The sequence below is a fragment of the Saimiri boliviensis genome, chromosome 9 (assembly GCF_048565385.1).
Source record: "Saimiri boliviensis isolate mSaiBol1 chromosome 9, mSaiBol1.pri, whole genome shotgun sequence".
Taxonomy (NCBI): Eukaryota; Metazoa; Chordata; class Mammalia; order Primates; family Cebidae; genus Saimiri; species Saimiri boliviensis.
In genome coordinates, this window is record NC_133457.1 from 92240140 (window position 1) to 92258672 (window position 18533).

Consider the following 18533-nt stretch of genomic DNA (forward strand, 5'->3'; position numbering starts at 1 on the left):
TAGATCCCCCTTTTTTTCCCCTCTTAGTGCAGTATCTGTCATATTACATCTATATACATTGAAAAATCCCATCAATGTAATATGTCTTTTCTTTATCAGACACATTTTTAAAAACTCAAGAGGCAGGCATCTGCCTGGAGTCCAGAAGATTGAGACCAGCCTGGGCAACATGGCAAAACCCCATCTCTATAAAAAATACAAAAAATTAGCTAGGTGTGGTAGCACATATGTGTAGTCTCATCTACACGGGAGGCTTAGGTGGAAAGACCATCCAAACCTCGGAAGTGGACGCTGCAGTGAGCTGAGTGTTGATTGCACCACTGCATTTAAGCTTAGGTGACAGAGTGAGACCTTGTCTCAAAAAAAAAAAAAGAAAGAAAAATTCAAGAGGGGAATAGCCTTACATTAACCCAGATTTTCACCATTTCTGTTGCTAGGCATTCCCAATGTTCTAGGTTTCCTTCTTATGTCATTTCCCTTTTATCTTCATAATGAGCTTTCCTTTAATAATTTTCTTAAAGCAGGTCTTCTGGCTATGAATTCTGTTAGTTTGCCTTCATCTAAGAATGTTTTTATTTTACCTTCATTCCTAACAGATATTCTTGTATATAGAACTCCAGGTTGACAGTTGTTTTAGCACTTTAAAAATGTTATGCCTGTTTCTTCTGGCCCTTCGTGGTTTCTGATGAAAAATCCAGTCATTTGAATCATTCATTCCCTATCAGTCAGGTATCACTTTCTCTGGCTGCTTTTAAGATATTTTCTTTTTCTTTAGTTTTCATCAATTTGATTATGATGTCTGACCATGGATTTATTTGGATTTATCCTGTTTGCAATTTACTCAGCTTCATGAATATGTGGGTTTGTCTTTTGGCAAGCATGGGAAGTTTTCAGCCATTATTTCTTCAAATATTTTTTCGGCATTTCACTCTTTCTGTATCCCAAAACTCCACTGACAAAAATGTTAGACCTTTTGTTGTTGTTCCACAAGTCTTTGAGAATTTTCTTTTTAGTATTTTAGAATTGCATGAGCCCAGGAGTTCAAGACCAGCCTGGGCAACATGGCGAAACCCCATCTCTACAAAAAAATACAAAAATTAGCCATGTGTGGTGGCATGCACCTGTAGTCCCAGTTTTAGAATCAGTTTTTCACTGAGATGGGAGAGTCACTTGAGGGTATAATGGGAAGTTGATGGTATAATGAGCCAAGATTGTGCCACTGTACTCTAGCCAGAGTGACAGAGCAAGACTCTGTCTCAAAATTATATACAAAGGTTGGGTGTGGTGGCTGAGGCCTGTAATCCCAGCACTTTGGGAGGCAAGGCAGGCAGATCACCTGAGGTCAGGAGTTTGTGATTGGCCTGACCAACATGAATAAACCCCATCTTGGCCAGGCGCGGTGGCTCACGCCTGTAATCCCAGCCCTTTGGGAGGCCAAGGCAGGTGGATCACGAGGTCAAGAGATCGAGACCATCCTGGTCAACATGGTGAAACCCCGTTTCTACTAAAAATACAAAAAATTAGCTGGGCATGTTGGTGCGTGTCTGTAATCCCAGCTACTCGGGAGGCTGAGGCAGGAGAATTGCCTGAACCAGGAGGCGGAGGTTGCAGTGAGCCAAGGTGGCACCATTGCACTCCAACCTGGGTAACAAGAGCAAAAACTCCGTCTCAAAAAAAAAAAAAGAAACCCCATCTCTACTAAAAATATTAAATTAGCCAGGCGTATTGGCGCATGCCTGTGATCCTAGTGATTCTGGAGGCTGAGGCAGGAGAATTGCTTGAACCCAGGAGGTGGAGGTTGCAGTGAGCTGAGAGCATGCCATTGCACTCCAGCCTGAGCAAAAAAAGCAAAACTCAATCTCAAAAAACAAGCAAACTATCTATCTATCTATCTATATTATACATATAATAAAATTTTCATTCAGTTCATCCTCATATCCTCTATTTCTTTGCTAACAACATCTGTTTTAGCATTTATTTTAAGAGGATTCATGATTGCTCATTTGAGCATTATAATAAAGACCTTAAACAAAAGACCTTTGTTGTATAATTCTGACATAAATGTCATCTCCTTATTGGAGATGATTAATGTGGCAACACGCTGTGGCCCTGCTCTGCCCTGCTTTCTGTAGAAATGGGCTATACAAAGGTAACCATATTGGAGTGCCCCTTGTGTGGAGTGGAATTAAGAACATTGCTTCCTTCTTGTTCTTTCTCCTTACCTCATCATAGGCTCATCCCCTTCCTTTTGCTGCAGTGAGGTGGTAGCTCTGGCTCTGGCTATGTGAGTTCTGCTTTGTCCCTTTCTTTCTCTACTTTTTTTTTGAGATGGAGTCTTGCTCTATAGTCCAGCCTGGAGTGCAGTGGTGAGATCTCAGCTCACTGCAACCTCCACCTCCCAGGTCCCAGTTCAAGCAATTCTCCTGCCTCAGCCTCCCAAGTAGCTAGGATTATAGGCATGCACCGCCGTGCCCAGCTAATTTTTGTAGTTTTAGTAGAGATGTGGTTTCACCATACTGGCCAGGCTGGTGTGAACTCCTGACCTCAGGTGATCCACCCACCTCAGCCTCCCAAAGTGCTGGGATTATAGGCGTGAGCCACCACGCCTGGCCTTGTCCCTTTCTTATATATGAGATTCAAATTCACTTGGCCTTTCTAGGATTACCGATTAGTCTTCTTATAAATCACATTCCTATTTTATTTATTTATTTTTATTTTTATTTTTATTTTTTGAGACAAGGGTCTTGTTCTGTCACCCAGACTGGAGTGCAATGGCATGATCTCAGCTTACTGCATCCTCTGCCTCCTAGGTTCAAGCGATTCTGCCTCAGCCTCCCAAATAACTGGAATTACAGGCATGCACCACCATACTTGGCTAATTTTTTGTATTTAGTGGAGACCGGGTTTCACCATGTTGGCCGTGTTGGTCTTGAACTCCTGAGCTCAGGTGATCTCCCCACCTTGGCCTCCCAAAATGTTGGGATTATAGGCATGAACCCCCGTGCTCGGTTCCTAAATTTATTTTTGAATCAGTATACAAATATCCAGAGCCCAGCTGAGGTTGGTCACAGATTTAAATTGTTAAAACATCTTTTAAAAAGCCAAAGCACTTATAGGGAGCTGACAGTGTGCAAGGATTGAGTGGTCAGAATATAGTCCCTCCCTTCCCTCCAAGAGCACAGGTCCCAAAGAAGAGGAAGTCATTCGTCAGGGAGACAAGTACTGTCAGAAATGGGGCAAGCACATGAGCACAGAAGGGTCATAGAAGGAGCTGCCTGCTGTGCTCTTCAATTTGGAACAAGAAAGACAAATTTTTCCCGATTAGCAAAACCATCTTTAAGTTACCATACTAGCTCTCAAGGATTCCAGTCTTAAATGACATTTCTGAACCAGAATTGCTGCCTTTGCAGACAATGTGATATCCTTGTAAGTATTCAAGGAAAGGTATAATAGTGAATGCCTACCACCACTGTCACAGAATGATTATCTAAAAGAAAACTGGACAGGTGCAGTGGCTCACAGCTGTAATCTCAGCACTTTAGGAGGCTCAGACTGGAGGATCTCTTGAGCCCAGGAGTTCAAGAGCAGACTGTGCAACATAGTGAGACCTCTTCTCTACAAAAAAATTTTTTTTAATTATCCAGGTTTATGGTGCATGTCTATAGTCCCATCTACTCAGGAGGCTGAGGTAGGAGGATCGCTTGAGCTCAGGAGGTGACGGTTTCAGTGAACCATGATCATGCCACTGCACTCCAGCCTGGGCAACAGTGTGAGAGCCTGTCTCTAAGAAAAATAAAGGGGAAAAAAGAGAAAAGAATCATTTTGGCTGAATCACCTGAGCTATAGATCATTTTCATTGTGTGACACTGTCTTCCTCCCACATGACTCTCCACTCCTTAGTCTGTATCTGAGGTAAATTTATACACTATCTCAACCACTTGGAAGTTATTAAATCCTTCCTACTTGGGCATTTTAGAGATCATGCACTCTGAGTACTAGAACATTGTGCCTGTTCCCAACATACATGCAGTAAAGTCATTTTTATGTAGGACTTGTTTTATTTAGGGGTATAACAGTGTGATACACATGGAATCACGTATACAAGGTGACAAGATTATCAAGATGTCTGCTTCTTCATATAATTATCTTAGGAGCAAGGGATCTAACACTTTGACAAATTTAGACAACGTTAGTATTATTCCCTATTTTGCATTTGTAGATATTGAGGTTTAAGAAAGTTGACTAGCCAGGTGCAGTGGCTTGTGCCTGTAGTCCTGGTTTTTCAGGAGGCTGAAGCAAGAGGATCACTTGCACCCAAGAGTTCAGCCTGGAAACGTAGCAAGACCTGTCTCAAAAAATAAAAACTGTTAAATTAAAAAAAGAAAGTTGAATAGAATGGGCAAGTCATCCAGCTTCTGTGTGTAGAAAGAGAATGTTTGAATCTAGAGCCATTACATCATGATGCCTTTACTGCCCCCACAGATGTGAAGCTTCTGCTGTTCTCCAAGTTGCAAAAAATTACTTTCGAGTGACTTGACCCAACTTTCTTCTGCCTTCTGCAGATGCCATTAATTAAGGACCTTTCTGATTTTCAGTATGTAAAACAGATAAACTCAAGTATCTATAAACTGACCAATCAGTAAATTTCTGTTCTTAGCCTAGCTTCCAACAGGGCTGACATTATCATAGGATTCATTCTTTGACTTCAAAAGAAATGACAAGAAGAGGCCAGGCACAGTGGCTCACACCTGTAATCCCACCACTTTGGCAGGCCCAAGGTGGGTAGATTGCCTGAGTCCAGGAGTTCAAGACCAGCCTGGGCAACATGGTGAAACCCCATCTCTACGAAAAATACAAAAATTAGCCAAGCATGGCAGTGCACACCTGTCATCCCAGCCATTCAGGAGGCTGAAGTGATGGAATCACCTGAGCCCAAGGAGGTTGTGGTTGCAATGAGCCACGATTGCACCACTGTACTTCAGCCTTGGCAACAGAGTAAGATCTATATTTAAAAAAAAAAACAACAACACTTCCCAACTCTTTTTTTTTTTTTTTTTTTTTTTTTTTTGAGACGGAGTTTCACTCTTGTTACCCAGGCTGGAGTGCAATGGCGCGATCTCGGCTCACCGCAACCTCCGCCTCCTGGGTTCAAGCAATTCTCCTGCCTCAGCCTCCTGAGTAGCTGGGATTACAGGCACGTGCCACCATGCCCAGCTAATTTTTTGTATCTTTAGTAGAGACGGGGTTTCACCATGTTGACCAGGATGGTCTCAATCTCTTGACCTCGTGATCCACCCGCCTCAGCCTCCCAAAGTGCTGGGATTACAGGCTTGAGCCACTGCGCCTGGCTCCCAACTCATTTTTAAGAGGTCAGTATTACCCTGATATCAAACCCAGACAAAAATAAAGAAAGAAAATGCCAAACCAGTATCTCTTATGAATATAAGTGTAAAAATCCTCCACAGAATACTAGCAAAGCAAATCCTGCAGTGTATAAAAAAGATTATATATCATCATCAAGTGGAATTTATCCAAGGAATGCAAGATTGGTTCAACATAAGTAGATCAGTCAATGTAATACACCTTATTAATAGAATAAATGGGGGAACAAAAGACATGGTCGGGCCGGGCGCGGTGGCTCAAGCCTGTAATCCCAGCACTTTGGGAGGCCGAGGCGGGTGGATCACAAGGTCGACAGATCGAGACCATCCTGGTCAACATGGTGAAACCCCGTCTCTACTAAAAATACAAAAAATTAGCTGGGCATGGTGGCACGTGCCTGTAATCCCAGCTACTCAGGAGGCTGAGGCAGGAGAATTGCCTGAACCCAGGAGGCAGAGGTTGCGGTGAGCCGAGATCGCGCCATTGCACTCCAGCCTGGGTAACAAGAGCGAAACTCCGTCTCAAAAAAAAAAAAAAAAAGACATGGTCACCTCAGTGGATACAGAGTAAGCCTTTGACAAAACCCAGACTTCTTTCATGATAAAAGCATTCAATAAACCTAAACATAGAGGGAACTTTCTTAGCCTGATAAAGGGCATCTCTAAAAATCCCACTGCTAATACTATACTTAATGGTAGAAGACTGAAAGTTTTCCTTCTAAGATAAGGAAGACAGAATTTGTGCTCTTACCACTTTTATCAACATGTTACTCGAGGGTCTAGCCAGGGCAGTTAAGAAAAAATAATAAAGGGCATTCAGATGGGAAAGAAGTAAAACCGTCTATTTGCAGATGACATGACTTTGTAAATATTATAGAACACCCTAAGAAAAACTGTGAGAGTCAGGCTGGGCGCCGTGGCTCACGCCTATGATTCCAACACTTTGGGAGGCCGAGGCGGGCGGATCATCTCAGGTAAGGAGTTCAAGACTAGCCTGGCCAACGTGGTGAAACCCTGTCTCTACTAAAATACAAAAATTAGCCAGGCATGATGGCAGGTGCCTGTAATTCCAGCTACTTAGGAGGCTGAGATGGGAGAATCGCTTGAACCCAGGAGGCAGCAGTTACAGTGAGCCGAAATTGTGCCATTGCACTGCAGCCTGGGTGACTGAGCAAGGCTCCATCTAAAAAAAAAACAAAAGCAAAACAATGAGAGCTAATAATGAATTCATCAAGTTTCCTAGATATAAAATCAATATACAGGCCAGGCACAGTGACTCATATCTGTAATCCCAGCACTTTTGGAGGCCGAGGTGGGCGGATCACCTGAGGTTGGGAGTTCAAGACTAGCCTGACCAACATGGAAAACCCCTTCTCTACTAAAAACACAAAATTAGCTGGGTGTGGTAATGTAATCCCAGCTACTCAAGAGACTGAGGCAGGAGAATCACTTGAAACTGGGAGGCGGAGGTTGCAGTAAGCAAAGATCATGCTATTGGACTCCAGCCTGGGCAACAACAGTGAAACTCCGTCTCAAAAATAAGTAAGATCAGTATACAAAAACTAGTTAAATCTACACACCAGCAATTAAATTAGGAAAATTTCATTTATAATAGCATCAAAAATAATAAAATACCTAGGAATAAATTTAACAAAAGAAGCCCAGATTTATATGCTGAAAACTATAAAACATCATTGAAAAGATAATAAAACCTAAATAAATGGAATGACATCCCACATTCTTTGGTTAGAAACTTAATATTGTAAAGTTAGCGGTAGTATCCAAAGTATTTACCAAATCACCTTTTTGAAAATCCCATCTGCCCTTTTTATGCACAAACTGACAAGTAGATGAATTCTGAAATTCACATGGAAATGTAAAGGATCCAGAATAGCCAAAAGAATCTTGAAAAAGAAGAACAGAGTTAGAGAAATCACGCCTCCCAATTTCAAAACTTACTATACAAAGTATTTAGTGTGACACAGGTATATTGATAGCTATATAGATCAGTGGAATAGGACTGCAAGTCCAAAAATAAATTCAGACATCTATGGTTAATTGATTTTCAACAAGGGTGCCAAGACAATTTAGTGGGAAAAGAATCGTCTTTTCAATCAGTGGTGCTGGGACAACTGGATATCTACATGCAAAAGAATAAATTTAGACATCTACCTCATACTGTATACAAAGATTACTAAACAGTTAATCAAAATCTAAATGCATCAGCTAATATTATAAAACTTTTAGACATAAACAGGTGAGCCCAGTGCCATGGCACATGCCTGTGATCCCTGCTCCTTGGGAGGCTGAGGTGAGAGGCTGGCTTGAGTCCAGAAATTTGAGCCCAGCCTAGGCAACATAGCAACACTCTGTCTCTAAAAAAAAACAGAAAAAAGGAGAAATAAACATAGATGTATAAATCGTCATACCTTTGAATTGTGCAATGGATTATTAGATATGACACCTAAAGCACAAGCAAGCAAAGAAAAAATAGTTAAGCTTCACATCAGTCTAGCCATCATGGCTCATTCCTGTAATCCCAACACATTGGGAGGCCAAGACAAGAGAATTGCTTGAGCTCAGGAGTTCGAGACCAGTCTGGGCAACATGGTGAGACCTTGTCTCTACTTAAAAAAACAAATTAGCTGGGTGTGGTGGTGTGTGCCTGTCATCCCAGCTACTTGGGAGATTGAGGCTGGAGGAGCTAGAGGATTGCTTGAGATGGGGAGATTGAGGCTGCAGTGAGTTGTGATGACGCCACTGTACTCCAGCCTGGGTGACAGAGCAAGACTGTCTCAAAAAGAAAATTAAAAACTTTTATATTTCAAAGGATATTATCCTGAAAGTGAAGGCAACCCACAAGGAGAAACTGTTCACAAGTCTTATATCTGATAAGGGTCTGGTATTCAAAATGTACAAAGAACTCTTAGAACTCAATAAGAACCCTGCAAAATAAAAAGGTCTGCAAATATTTTCTCCCAGTCTTTTCATCCTAACAGGATCTTTTGCAGAACAAAAGTTTTTTAGTTTGATGAAGTCCAGTTTATCTATTTTTTCCTTCGGTTGCTTTGCATTAGGTGTCATGTGCTTTGGTTGTTTTTAGGTTGTGCTTCTGCTTAGGTTGCATGTGTTTTTGATGCCTATGAATGTGCAGTTGCTCTAACATCGCTTGTTGAAAAGGCTATTATTCTGCCATTGAAATGCTTTTTATGCCTTTGTCAAAATTATTTGGCTGTCTGATAAGGGATTTCAGTCTAAAATATATAAAGAACCGCCGGGCGCGGTGGCTCAAGCCTGTAATCCCAGCACTTTGGGAGGCCGAGGCAGGTGGATCACAAGGTCAACATGGTGAAACCCCGTCTCTACTAAAAATACAAAACATTAGCTGGGCATGGTGGCACATGCCTGTTATTCCAGCTACTCAGGAGGCTGAGACAGGAGAATTGCCTGAACCCAGGAGGCGGAGGTTGCGGTGAGCCGAGATCACGCCATTGCACTCCAGCCTGGGTAACAAGTGAAACTCCGTCTCAAAAAAATAAAATATATAAAGAACCCTTACCATACCACTTAATAAAAAGAAAGGCCAGGTGCAGTGGCTCATGCCTGTAATCCCAGCACTTTGGAAGGCCGAAGTGGGCGGACCACAAGGTCAGGAATTCGAGACCAGCCTGGCCAACATAGTGAAACTCCGTCTCTAGCTGGGCATGGTGGGTGGGTGCCTGTAATCCGAGCTACTCAGGAGGCTGAGGCAGAAGAATCACTTGAACCTGGGAGGCAGAGGTTGCAGTGAGCACAGATCGCACCATTGCACTCCAGCCTGGGCGACAGAGCAAGACTCTGCCTCAAAAATAATAATCATAATCATAAAAAAAAGCCAACTAATAAATTGACAAAGGACTTAATAGGCATTTCTCCAGAGAAGATATGCGGTAGTCAGTAAGCACGCCATTGTTAGTCATTAAGGAAATGACTCCTTTACACCCACTAGGATAACTGTACTAAAAAAGACAAGAATTAAGTATCAGTGACTATATGGAGAAATTACAACTCATATGTACTGCTGGTAGGAATGTAAAATGGTACAGCTACTTTGGAAATCAGTTTGGTAGCTCCTCAAAAAAGGTAAACATAGAGTTATCATATGACCCAGCAATTCCTTTCCTTGCTACATACCCCAAAGAATTGAAAACAAGGACTCAACCAGATACTTGTACAGCAATGTTTATAGTAGCGTTGTCCACAGTAGCCAAAAGGTAGAAACAACCCAAGTGGCCATCAACAGATAAATGGGTAAACAAAATGCAGTACACACATATAATGGAATATTATTCAGCCATGAAAATGAGTGAAGTACTGATATATGTTTCAATATAGATGAACCTTGAAGACATTATGCTAAAGAAGCCAGACATGCAAGATTACATAGTATATTTTTCCATTTATATGAAATGTTCAGATTAGACAAATCCATCAAGAAAGAAAGTAGATTAGTAGTTAGTTGCCAGAGATTGGGGAAAGGGGAGAATGGGGAGTGACTGCTTCTGAATATGGGCTTTTTCTGGGTGTGGGTGGCATTTGATGTAGATGTTCTGGAATTAGATTGTAACGATGGCTGCAGAAATATATACTTAAAAACTGCTGAATTGTACCATTACTTAAAGGAGTGAATAGTATAGTATATTAATCATATCTCAGTTTTTGAATGGTGATAGGAAGTCACACTGGAGAAATAATCTCATTGAATCTGGAAGGGAAAGTTTATTTGCAAAATATCTGTAAAGGAAAGTTGTAAAATGAGTTTGGTTCTCAGAGAACTTCTAGGAAGTCATCTGATGCTTTTCTCTTTTTGTGATTGCCATTGACTTTGGTCACCTTTAGCATTTAACATGTCAGAGTTTATCTTGTGTTTTCTCAGGAGGCAATAGTTTTAGGATTTGTTTATTCAGAACATAGTAATGCATTATCCTATTAATAGCAACTCCATTTTGGAAAGGCTACTAATCTAATTTTGAGTCCTGGAAAAATAAGTGAATAAAAATAAGCAACTCATCCAACCTGTGCTTCAGTAGGATCAGCGCTAAATCTCCAGAGGACAGTCCTGACCCTGTTTTGGAAGGCAGGACTGGGAGGAAAACTGGCTGTTGAAGGCCCGATGGCCAATTACAGTCTAGGGATGGGGGCATCATTCCCCCTTGACAGGTGAGAAGCTGAGGCACAGAAAGATACCACTAGGCTGAAACTGCTGGATTCTTACTTTACCCACAGCTTGTTCTCAGCCTCCCTTCAGAAAACAAAAATGGGTTTAAGAACAGTGCTTCCATTATAAAATGTAGACGTGAATAAAAACAACGGATTGGTAGACTGCCTTACTGTGTCTTCAGCCCTGCCCCCTAAGCTGAGCTGATGACAGCCCTCTGTGGGGTGGGGCAGGTCTTGTCCTTATTGTACAGATGAAGGAACAATGCTCTGTGAGGAGTCCTGAGGGCAGAGGCCACATAGCTAGTGTGTCTGAGCCAAGGCCAGCCACCTATCCTCCTCTCCTCCCTGCTCCCCTGTCATCTCAGTGGGGAGTTATCCATTCTCCTCCTCCTTCGAAGATCCTGTCTGTTGTACACGCAAGGCCCTGAAAGCTACCTCAACAAGGATGTTTAAAAACCAACACGGCACTGGCCACTGGGCACCAAGAGCCACATGTCCTGCCTAGATGATGTTACATAACTGAAGAAGACTGGTTACATGTTACAGGTTAAGAAACTAATGACAGCAGAGCCATCAACAGTCCAGGCTGGAAATGGTGCTGGCCTGAACCAGGATCTTTGGGAGTGGATAGGGAAGCAAGTAGGGAGGAAGGAGTTCAACTGCTGGGCAGGAGAGAGAAATGGTGCAGTAGCACATTAGTGCAACAGACCTGGCCAGTGCAACAGACAAAACATTAGCTGGGCATGGTGGTGCGTGCCTGTAATCCCAGCTACTCAGGAGGTTGAGGCAGGAAAATTGCCTGAACCCAGGAGGCGGAGGTTGCAGTGAGCTGAGATCGTGCCATTGCACTCCAGCCTGGGTAACGAGTGAAACTCCGTCTCAAAAAAACAACAACAAAAAAAACAATGCATAACAAAAAAAAAAAAGAATGAATGAATGAATGAATGAAAAAAAAGGTCCAAATGGATGAGCGTCTCGTGCTCTTCCTGTCCCACATCTTCAAGGAGATAGGCAGATGGGAGAAGATAGAAAGCAAGAGGCACCTTCAGTGCCTCAGAAGCGTGGGACTGAGGGAGGGTTACTCTCACATCCGCCAGCTTAACCTGCTGTCGCTTTCTTGGTGTGCCAAAGGGCTGGGCCTCCCTGGGTTCTCTATCTGCTCAGCAGCATAGACCTGACTCCCAAGCCCTGGCAATCTTTTCTCCCGTTTTTATGGTTCAGCTTGCAGTAACATGCTATTTATAGTTCCTAGGGCCTCCCACTTTGGCCCTGTCCTTCTGTTAGTGTCTCTTTGTTATATAAAAAGTTACTGAAGACGGCCGGGTGCAGTGGCTCACGCCTGTAATCCCAGCACTTTGGGAGGCCAAGGCGGGCAGATCACGAGGTCAGGAATTTGAAACCAGCCTGACCAACACGGTGAAACCCCATCTCTACTAAAAACACAAAAATTAACTGGGTGTGGCAGCATGTGCCTGTAATCCCTGCCACTCAGGAGGCTGAGGCAGGAGAATCACTTGAACCTAGGAGGCGGTGGCTGCAGTGAGCTGAGACAGTGCCACTGCACTACAGCTTGGGCAACAGAGCAAGACTCCATCTCAAAAAAAGAAAAAAAAGTTAGTGAAGACTCACTAAATTAACTCATGAAGATGTGCAGATGGGGCTAGGACTGCTCTCAGACGATGACTAGTCTCCATAGCTTGGAGAGAGGCCTTCTCCTTCATGCCCAGGGGCTTGGTTCCCATACTGCTTCCTGGGCATTCACCAGTGCCCGTGGACACCATGTGTTGCCACACTGATGCATTTTACAGACGAGGAAACAGAAGCTCTGGAAAAGAATGTTGCTTGAGGCCATTTAGTTGGTCTCAATCTCTTGACCTCGTGATCCACCTACCTTGGCCTCCCAAAGCAAAGTGTTGGGATTACAGGCGTGAGCCACCGTGCCTGGCCCTTCTTTTTTTTTTTTTTTTTTTTTTTTTTTTTTTTTTTTTTTTATTAAGATATAGTCTCACTCTGTCACCCAGGCTGGAGTGCAGTGGCGTGATCACAGCTCATTGCAGCATTGACCTCCTGGGCTCAAGCAATCCATCAAGAAAGATGGATCCTCAGCCTCACTGTAGGCTCACACTACCATGCCCAGCTAATTTCAAAATTTTTGTAGAGACAGAGTCCCACTCTCTTGCCTAAGCTGGTCTTCAACTCCTGGGCTCAAGCTATCCTCCTGCCTCAGCCTCCCCAAAGTTCAGGGATTACGGGTATAAGCCACCGTACCTGGCTGGGCCTGTTTCTTTTGCCTAATGAGTTATGAGTCCTTTCAAATGATTGAGCCTCAGGAGCCTACACTCTACTTTGTACCTGGAAGGGTACTTAGCAGACACTTGGCTTCATTTGTACCTTTGTTTTTCAGCTCTGTGCAGTGTGTCTAGAAGACTTCAAGCCTCGAGATGAGTTGGGGATTTGCCCATGTAAGCACGCCTTCCACAGAAAGTAAGTATTGGTATGGAATTATTTAATGAGACCCGAGTTTGAGGGACAGGGACCAACTTCTTTTAAGTTTCAGGGCAATGCCAGACAGGCTTGATGGCTTCATGATTGGTCTGAAATGCAGTAAGTTGACAGCACCCTACAGGTGAGATATGTGTGTGTGTTTGCATGCGTGACATTAGGAGAGAGCAGAATGGTGGAACATGACCACCACATCAGGACTATGGGCAGAGAGCCAAGTGAGCCCATAGCACTTGCAGCCCAGGCAATAAACAGCTCTTTAGCTGGAATTTTCCAATGAGAGCCTCCATCTCCTAAAAACGTATTTAAATCAAAAATTTAAAGTCAACATAAAGTCTGGATATAAATAGTAATGTGAGGCCCTCTCCTACGCTTCCTGCAGACATATTAGTATTTCTTCTTCTCTTATAATTTTGTGTTTTGTATTTCTTTTTTTTTTTTTTTTTTTTTTTTTGAGACGGAGTTTCACTCTTGTTACCCAGGCTGGAGTGCAATGGCGCGATCTCAGCTCACCGCAACCTCCGCCTCCTGGGTTCAGGCAATTCTCCTGCCTCAGCCTCCTGAGTAGCTGGGATTACAGACACGCGCCACCATGCCCAGCTAATTTTTTGTATTTTTAGTAGAGACGGGGTTTCACCATATTGACCGGGATGGTCTCGATCTCTTGACCTTGTGATCCACCCACCTCGGCCTCCCAAAGTGCTGGGATTACAGGCTTGAGCCACCGCGCCCGGCCTTGTGTTTTGTATTTCTATTAGAAAATTTTATTTTTCCTACTTCCCACCTCCCTCCTCAGTGTACTTTGTTCTTTAAGAAGTCATGGCCAGCTGGGCCGGGTGTGGTGGCTCAAGCCTGTAATCCCAGCACTTCGGGAGGCCGAGGCGGGTGGATCACGAGGTCAAGAGATCAAGACCATCCTGGTCAACATGGTGAAACCCCGTCTCTACTAAAAATACAAAAAATTGGCATGATGGCACGTGCCTGTAATCCCAGCTACTCAGGAGGCTGAGGCAGGAGAATTGCCCGAACCCAGGAGGCGGAGGTTGCGGTGAGCCGAGATCGTGCCATTGCACTCCAACCTGGGTAACAAGAGTGAAACTCTGTCTCAAAAAAAAAAAAAAAAAAAAAAAGAAGTCTGAGGGAATCACATATGATGTGTGGCTTCACACACAGAAGATGGGCAGCTCTGGAGAAGGAGGAGGGGATTGCTGACCCCTTGACCTCTTCCCCCTCCTTCCATCTGTCTCTTCCTTCTCTCCAAGGGGTGACATTGTTCACCATCTAGTTGGGGAGCTCCTTGGACCATACAGCAGACCTTGTCCGGGTGACAGATATGTTCACTGTTCAACACAATAGCCGTGCCATGAGCATAGGACTGATGTTTTCCCCCTGTGGTGTCTCCTTCTGCAGGTGCCTTATTAAGTGGCTGGAGGTTCGTAAAGTGTGTCCCCTGTGCAACATGCCAGTTCTACAGTTGGCCCAGCTACACAGTAAGCAGGACCGTGGACCCCCTCAGGGGCCCCTCCCCGGGGCAGAGAACATTGTATAGCTTACCACAAGGATCAGACTGTTGCTGGACACAACATCCATGTGGAGCCAGGAAGAACACAAGTGGTGTCTGTATTGGCTGCTCTCTACCGAGGACACCAGCTGCCACTTCTTTTGCCTCATGAAGAACTCTTGAGCCAGCCAAGCTGGGAACCTAGGTGTCTGGGTCTTAATGATAACCAAAGCACTTTGACACCCTCTGCCAAGAGAAGAGGAGTAGATGAGCCCGCGGGTTTGCCTCAAGAAACTTCGTGAGAGTCTCTTACTACATTACACTCTCTCTCCTGGAGCCTCATCTCTGTGTCAAGCAGGAGGGTAAAGACGAGAACTAAGAGCAGGTCGTTAAAGCCACACCCCCACCTTCAGATGGATGGGTTTCTGTGCAGGCAGTGCAGGCCTTTGTAGCAGCAAACCCTCCTGGCAGCCCTTGAGTCAAGTAAAACCAGCATAACCAGCCACCAGTGGTTGGTGAGGCAGTGCCCACAAGGCCCATTTATATTCTTTTGGTAAGGCCATCTTGGAACCCAAGGGCCTTGAGTAGCAGTGTCCCTCGCCACCCATTTCCCCCTCAAGATCACAACATGTGCTGTCAGATCATCTGAGCTGAAAGCATTAGATACACTTGGAAAAGCCTGGTCAGAAGCCATTTCCTCTTAGCATTCCCCCTTCTATGCACCAGTGAGGCTCATCGAGAGCCCCAGCAGGGCGTGGACCCTGAGCCCACACTGTTCTTGAGTGATCCAGGGGGCTGCCCACATCCCCACATGTGCAGTGTGGTTTCATTGCAGCTGCTGTGGGCCCACTGCCTCAGGGGGGAGCCACTGTGAACCACTCAAGTGGCTCCAAAGAGCAGTGGCTTTTTGAGAATGGCCCATACTCCTGGCCCAGCTGGACAAGGGGGATGCCAATCGCCTGGCTTCTCCCCCTCCTCCTTCCATCTCTTCCCCCTCTTGCCCTGTCTCTCTTTCTACTTCAGAAAAAACAAATGCCTGTCATTCACTTTTTAACACTTTATCCCAAATAAGATCTCTGTGTAATTCTGAAGCCAGTGATCCACTTGGAATTGTAAATAGTTTCAGGAAGCTCCTGCAGGGCTGTCCACCGTTGGTGTGTGCCTCAGTATTTGGACTTGCGAAACTAACTGAAAGTGTATTTATAGGAGAGAAACGCATGCTGCTCTTGGCTCTTTCTGTCCAACTTTTCTAGAAATGACTCAGAGTCCATTAGGATTTGTGAATATTGTATAAATTAGCTATGGAAAGCAGCAGCAGGTCAGATGGAATATTCTTTTCCACAGCCCTGCTCTCTGCCTCCCTCCATCTTAGGAGCACCTGCCTCAATTCCTCGTCAACTGCTTTGCTCCACTCCATCCCACAGATGTGAGTGGGGGAGGTTTTTCATTAGGAACACAGTCTATGTGACATGGAGAACGGATGGAGGGAGCTTTGCTACTTTGCTCGTGGCATGACTCCAGGATTTCTTTTTCTGGAATCCAACCTCTATCCTCTTATGAGAGAGAACCTGTCCTTGGCTCAGGTGGCTGGGGTCAGATGGGGGAAATTTTCCATTAGTCTACAAAAGTGCTGGACAGAATCCAGTTTGGAAAATTACAAATCCAGTTGGTCAAAATAGGCCATTTCCTATGTGTGACCTAGTTGTGGTATGCCAAACTGGACTGCTTCCTAAACAGGACAAGGAAAGTGAGGAATATTTTTATATGAAAGCCTTAGCCTGTCTGGCACCCATGGAAAGAACTATCTGTGCACTCCTGCTTTCACTGTCTTTTTGCATTCTCTGTTTATAGCACGATAGAGCTAATGCTGCAAAACACTCAGTTTATAGTGAGCTGTTTTTGGTGACCAGTGTCAGAAGGAGGCTTGCTTCTGGACTAGCGTCACTAATGGCCAACAGCCACCATTTTCCATGGAATGGCCATGGAACAGATGTCACCTCTCTGTTACAGGGCTCTAATAGGAAAGAGAATGTTTTTCCCCTCAAAGGAGGAACTTCCTATGATCAATACTGCAAATTATTGCTGCTCACAGCTTTTGTAGGATTCTAGTCTTTCAATTGCAGCCTTTTTCTGTCCCTGTGAATCAGTACTAACAAAAGACAGCCTCACCAAGTCCGTGTATTTGAACAAACGCAAATTAATTCATCTCCCTGTGTCAGAGCCACAGGCATGTTGAGGGGGTTGATACGTAGCACTGGACCAGGGAACACAGCCCAGATAATTCCAGCCATGAGAGGAGAGGAAAGCAAAAGAATGCTCTGCACTCTGCACTCGGCACCAGCTTGGGTTTGCTTTGCCCAGATGAGGGACCACTAACCACCTTCTCAGCACATGTGAATGTGGAGTGATTTTAAAATGCATTCCTTCTGCTGGAATTGGGCTGGAAGCTGGAACAGTGAGAGTTTTTTCTGCTCATAGTCATCTCCTTTTCTCGGTGTGACATCCTTCTGCAGCAAGCCTAGTGTCACTAGCAGTAGTTCCTGCAACTTCTAGCAACACAACCCAAATATCTCCTCCCTGCATCTGGGGTCCTCCACCAGGATGTTCCTGTGCATCTGCATTGCTGTATATGCAAATAGAAGGCATTTTAATTTACATCCTCCTTTAATTCTGATTAAAATCACAGGGGTTTTGTTTGAGAGAAAATCCATTTTTTTTTTTTTTTTTTTTTTTTTTTTTAGACGGAGTTTCGCTCTTGTTGCCCAGGCTGGAGTGCAATGGCGCAATCTCGGCTCACCGCAACCTCCGCCTCCTGGGTTCAGGCAATTCTCCTGCCTCAGCCTCCTGAGTAGCTGGGATTACAGGCACGCGCCACCATGCCCAGCTACTTTTTTGTATTTTTAGTAGAGACGGGGTTTCACCATGTTGACCAGGATGGTCTCGATGTCTTGACCTCGTGATCCACCCGCCTCGGCCTCCCAAAGTGCTGGGATTACAGGCTTGAGCCACCGCGCCCGGCAGAAAATCCATTTTTTAAAGAATGTGTTAGGGAGCCCTTTATACTCTCTTGGCTGAGACTTGAACCCCTTTCTACATCTTTCTCCAGGAATTGCTGGGACTTGTTAACTGTTTACATGCATGGGGATTCTGGTCTGCTCTTGGACTACTGGCTGGTATACTTTGTGCGTGTGTTAAGCAACTCAAAGATAGAATGTTGCTAATCTGCTGTGTGTTAGTGGAGCATAACTCAGCCCCAACTGGACTCCACTGGTGGCTGAATCATTATCTAGTAGTTGCTAGCAGGACAGCTCAACTCAGCTGGCTTCAGAAACAGGGAACAAAACCAGCCTGATTTGATTCCTGGTTGGGTTGGCATCAGACACTAGAAGTTGACATCTGCTGCTTTTCTTTGCCAAGAATGATTTGGTTAGGCCTGTCCCTGGCAGATAAGGTCCTTGGAGTTTGTGCTCGCCTATCCGGGGAAGGCAGGACAGAAATGGCCAAATAGGGGCAGGTGGCCCCTGGGAAGGTGTGAGCTGAGGATTACCAGGGACCTCCCACCATTGCCAGATACTCTGTTCTTGAAGATCCTTTTCCCCAGTGCCAAGCCCCTTGGATCCATCAGAGCAATGGCCTCAGGCTTTGTCCTTTTTCACAACCCCACCTCAAAATCACATCATCTCCATGGCCTCATACTGCTTTAAGCTACTTTGAACAACTAGGAATTATTTTTCTGAGAAGCTTCTTGGGAGTTACGAAATATATCTAGGACGGCATCCCCAGAGCTCTAGGCAGAGAGCTGAGAGTGATGGAATCGCCCCTTTGCACTCACTAGCCTTAGGCCTTTCTGCAGGTTAGCCTCTTAGTCTCTTTCCTTATCTACCACCCAGGGATTGTAATAACATCCCTGCCACCTCTTGTGAGGATTTGCTGGTACCCAGAGCCTGGTG

General features: G+C 44.5%; 1 protein-coding gene across 2 annotated transcripts in view; it reads left to right on the forward strand.

Moving 5' to 3' along the window:
- RNF24 (ring finger protein 24) overlaps positions 1 to 15894 on the forward strand; it is an 84658-nt gene extending 68764 nt beyond the window's left edge. For both annotated transcript variants that reach the window (XM_074406305.1, XM_039479444.2), the window contains 2 exons: positions 12985 to 13064; positions 14493 to 15894. In XM_074406305.1, coding sequence (XP_074262406.1) covers positions 12985 to 13064; positions 14493 to 14631 — 219 coding nt within the window. In that variant the 3' untranslated portion in view covers positions 14632 to 15894. The remainder of the gene's footprint in view (positions 1 to 12984; positions 13065 to 14492) is intronic.
- Positions 15895 to 18533: the final 2639 nt, after the last annotated feature.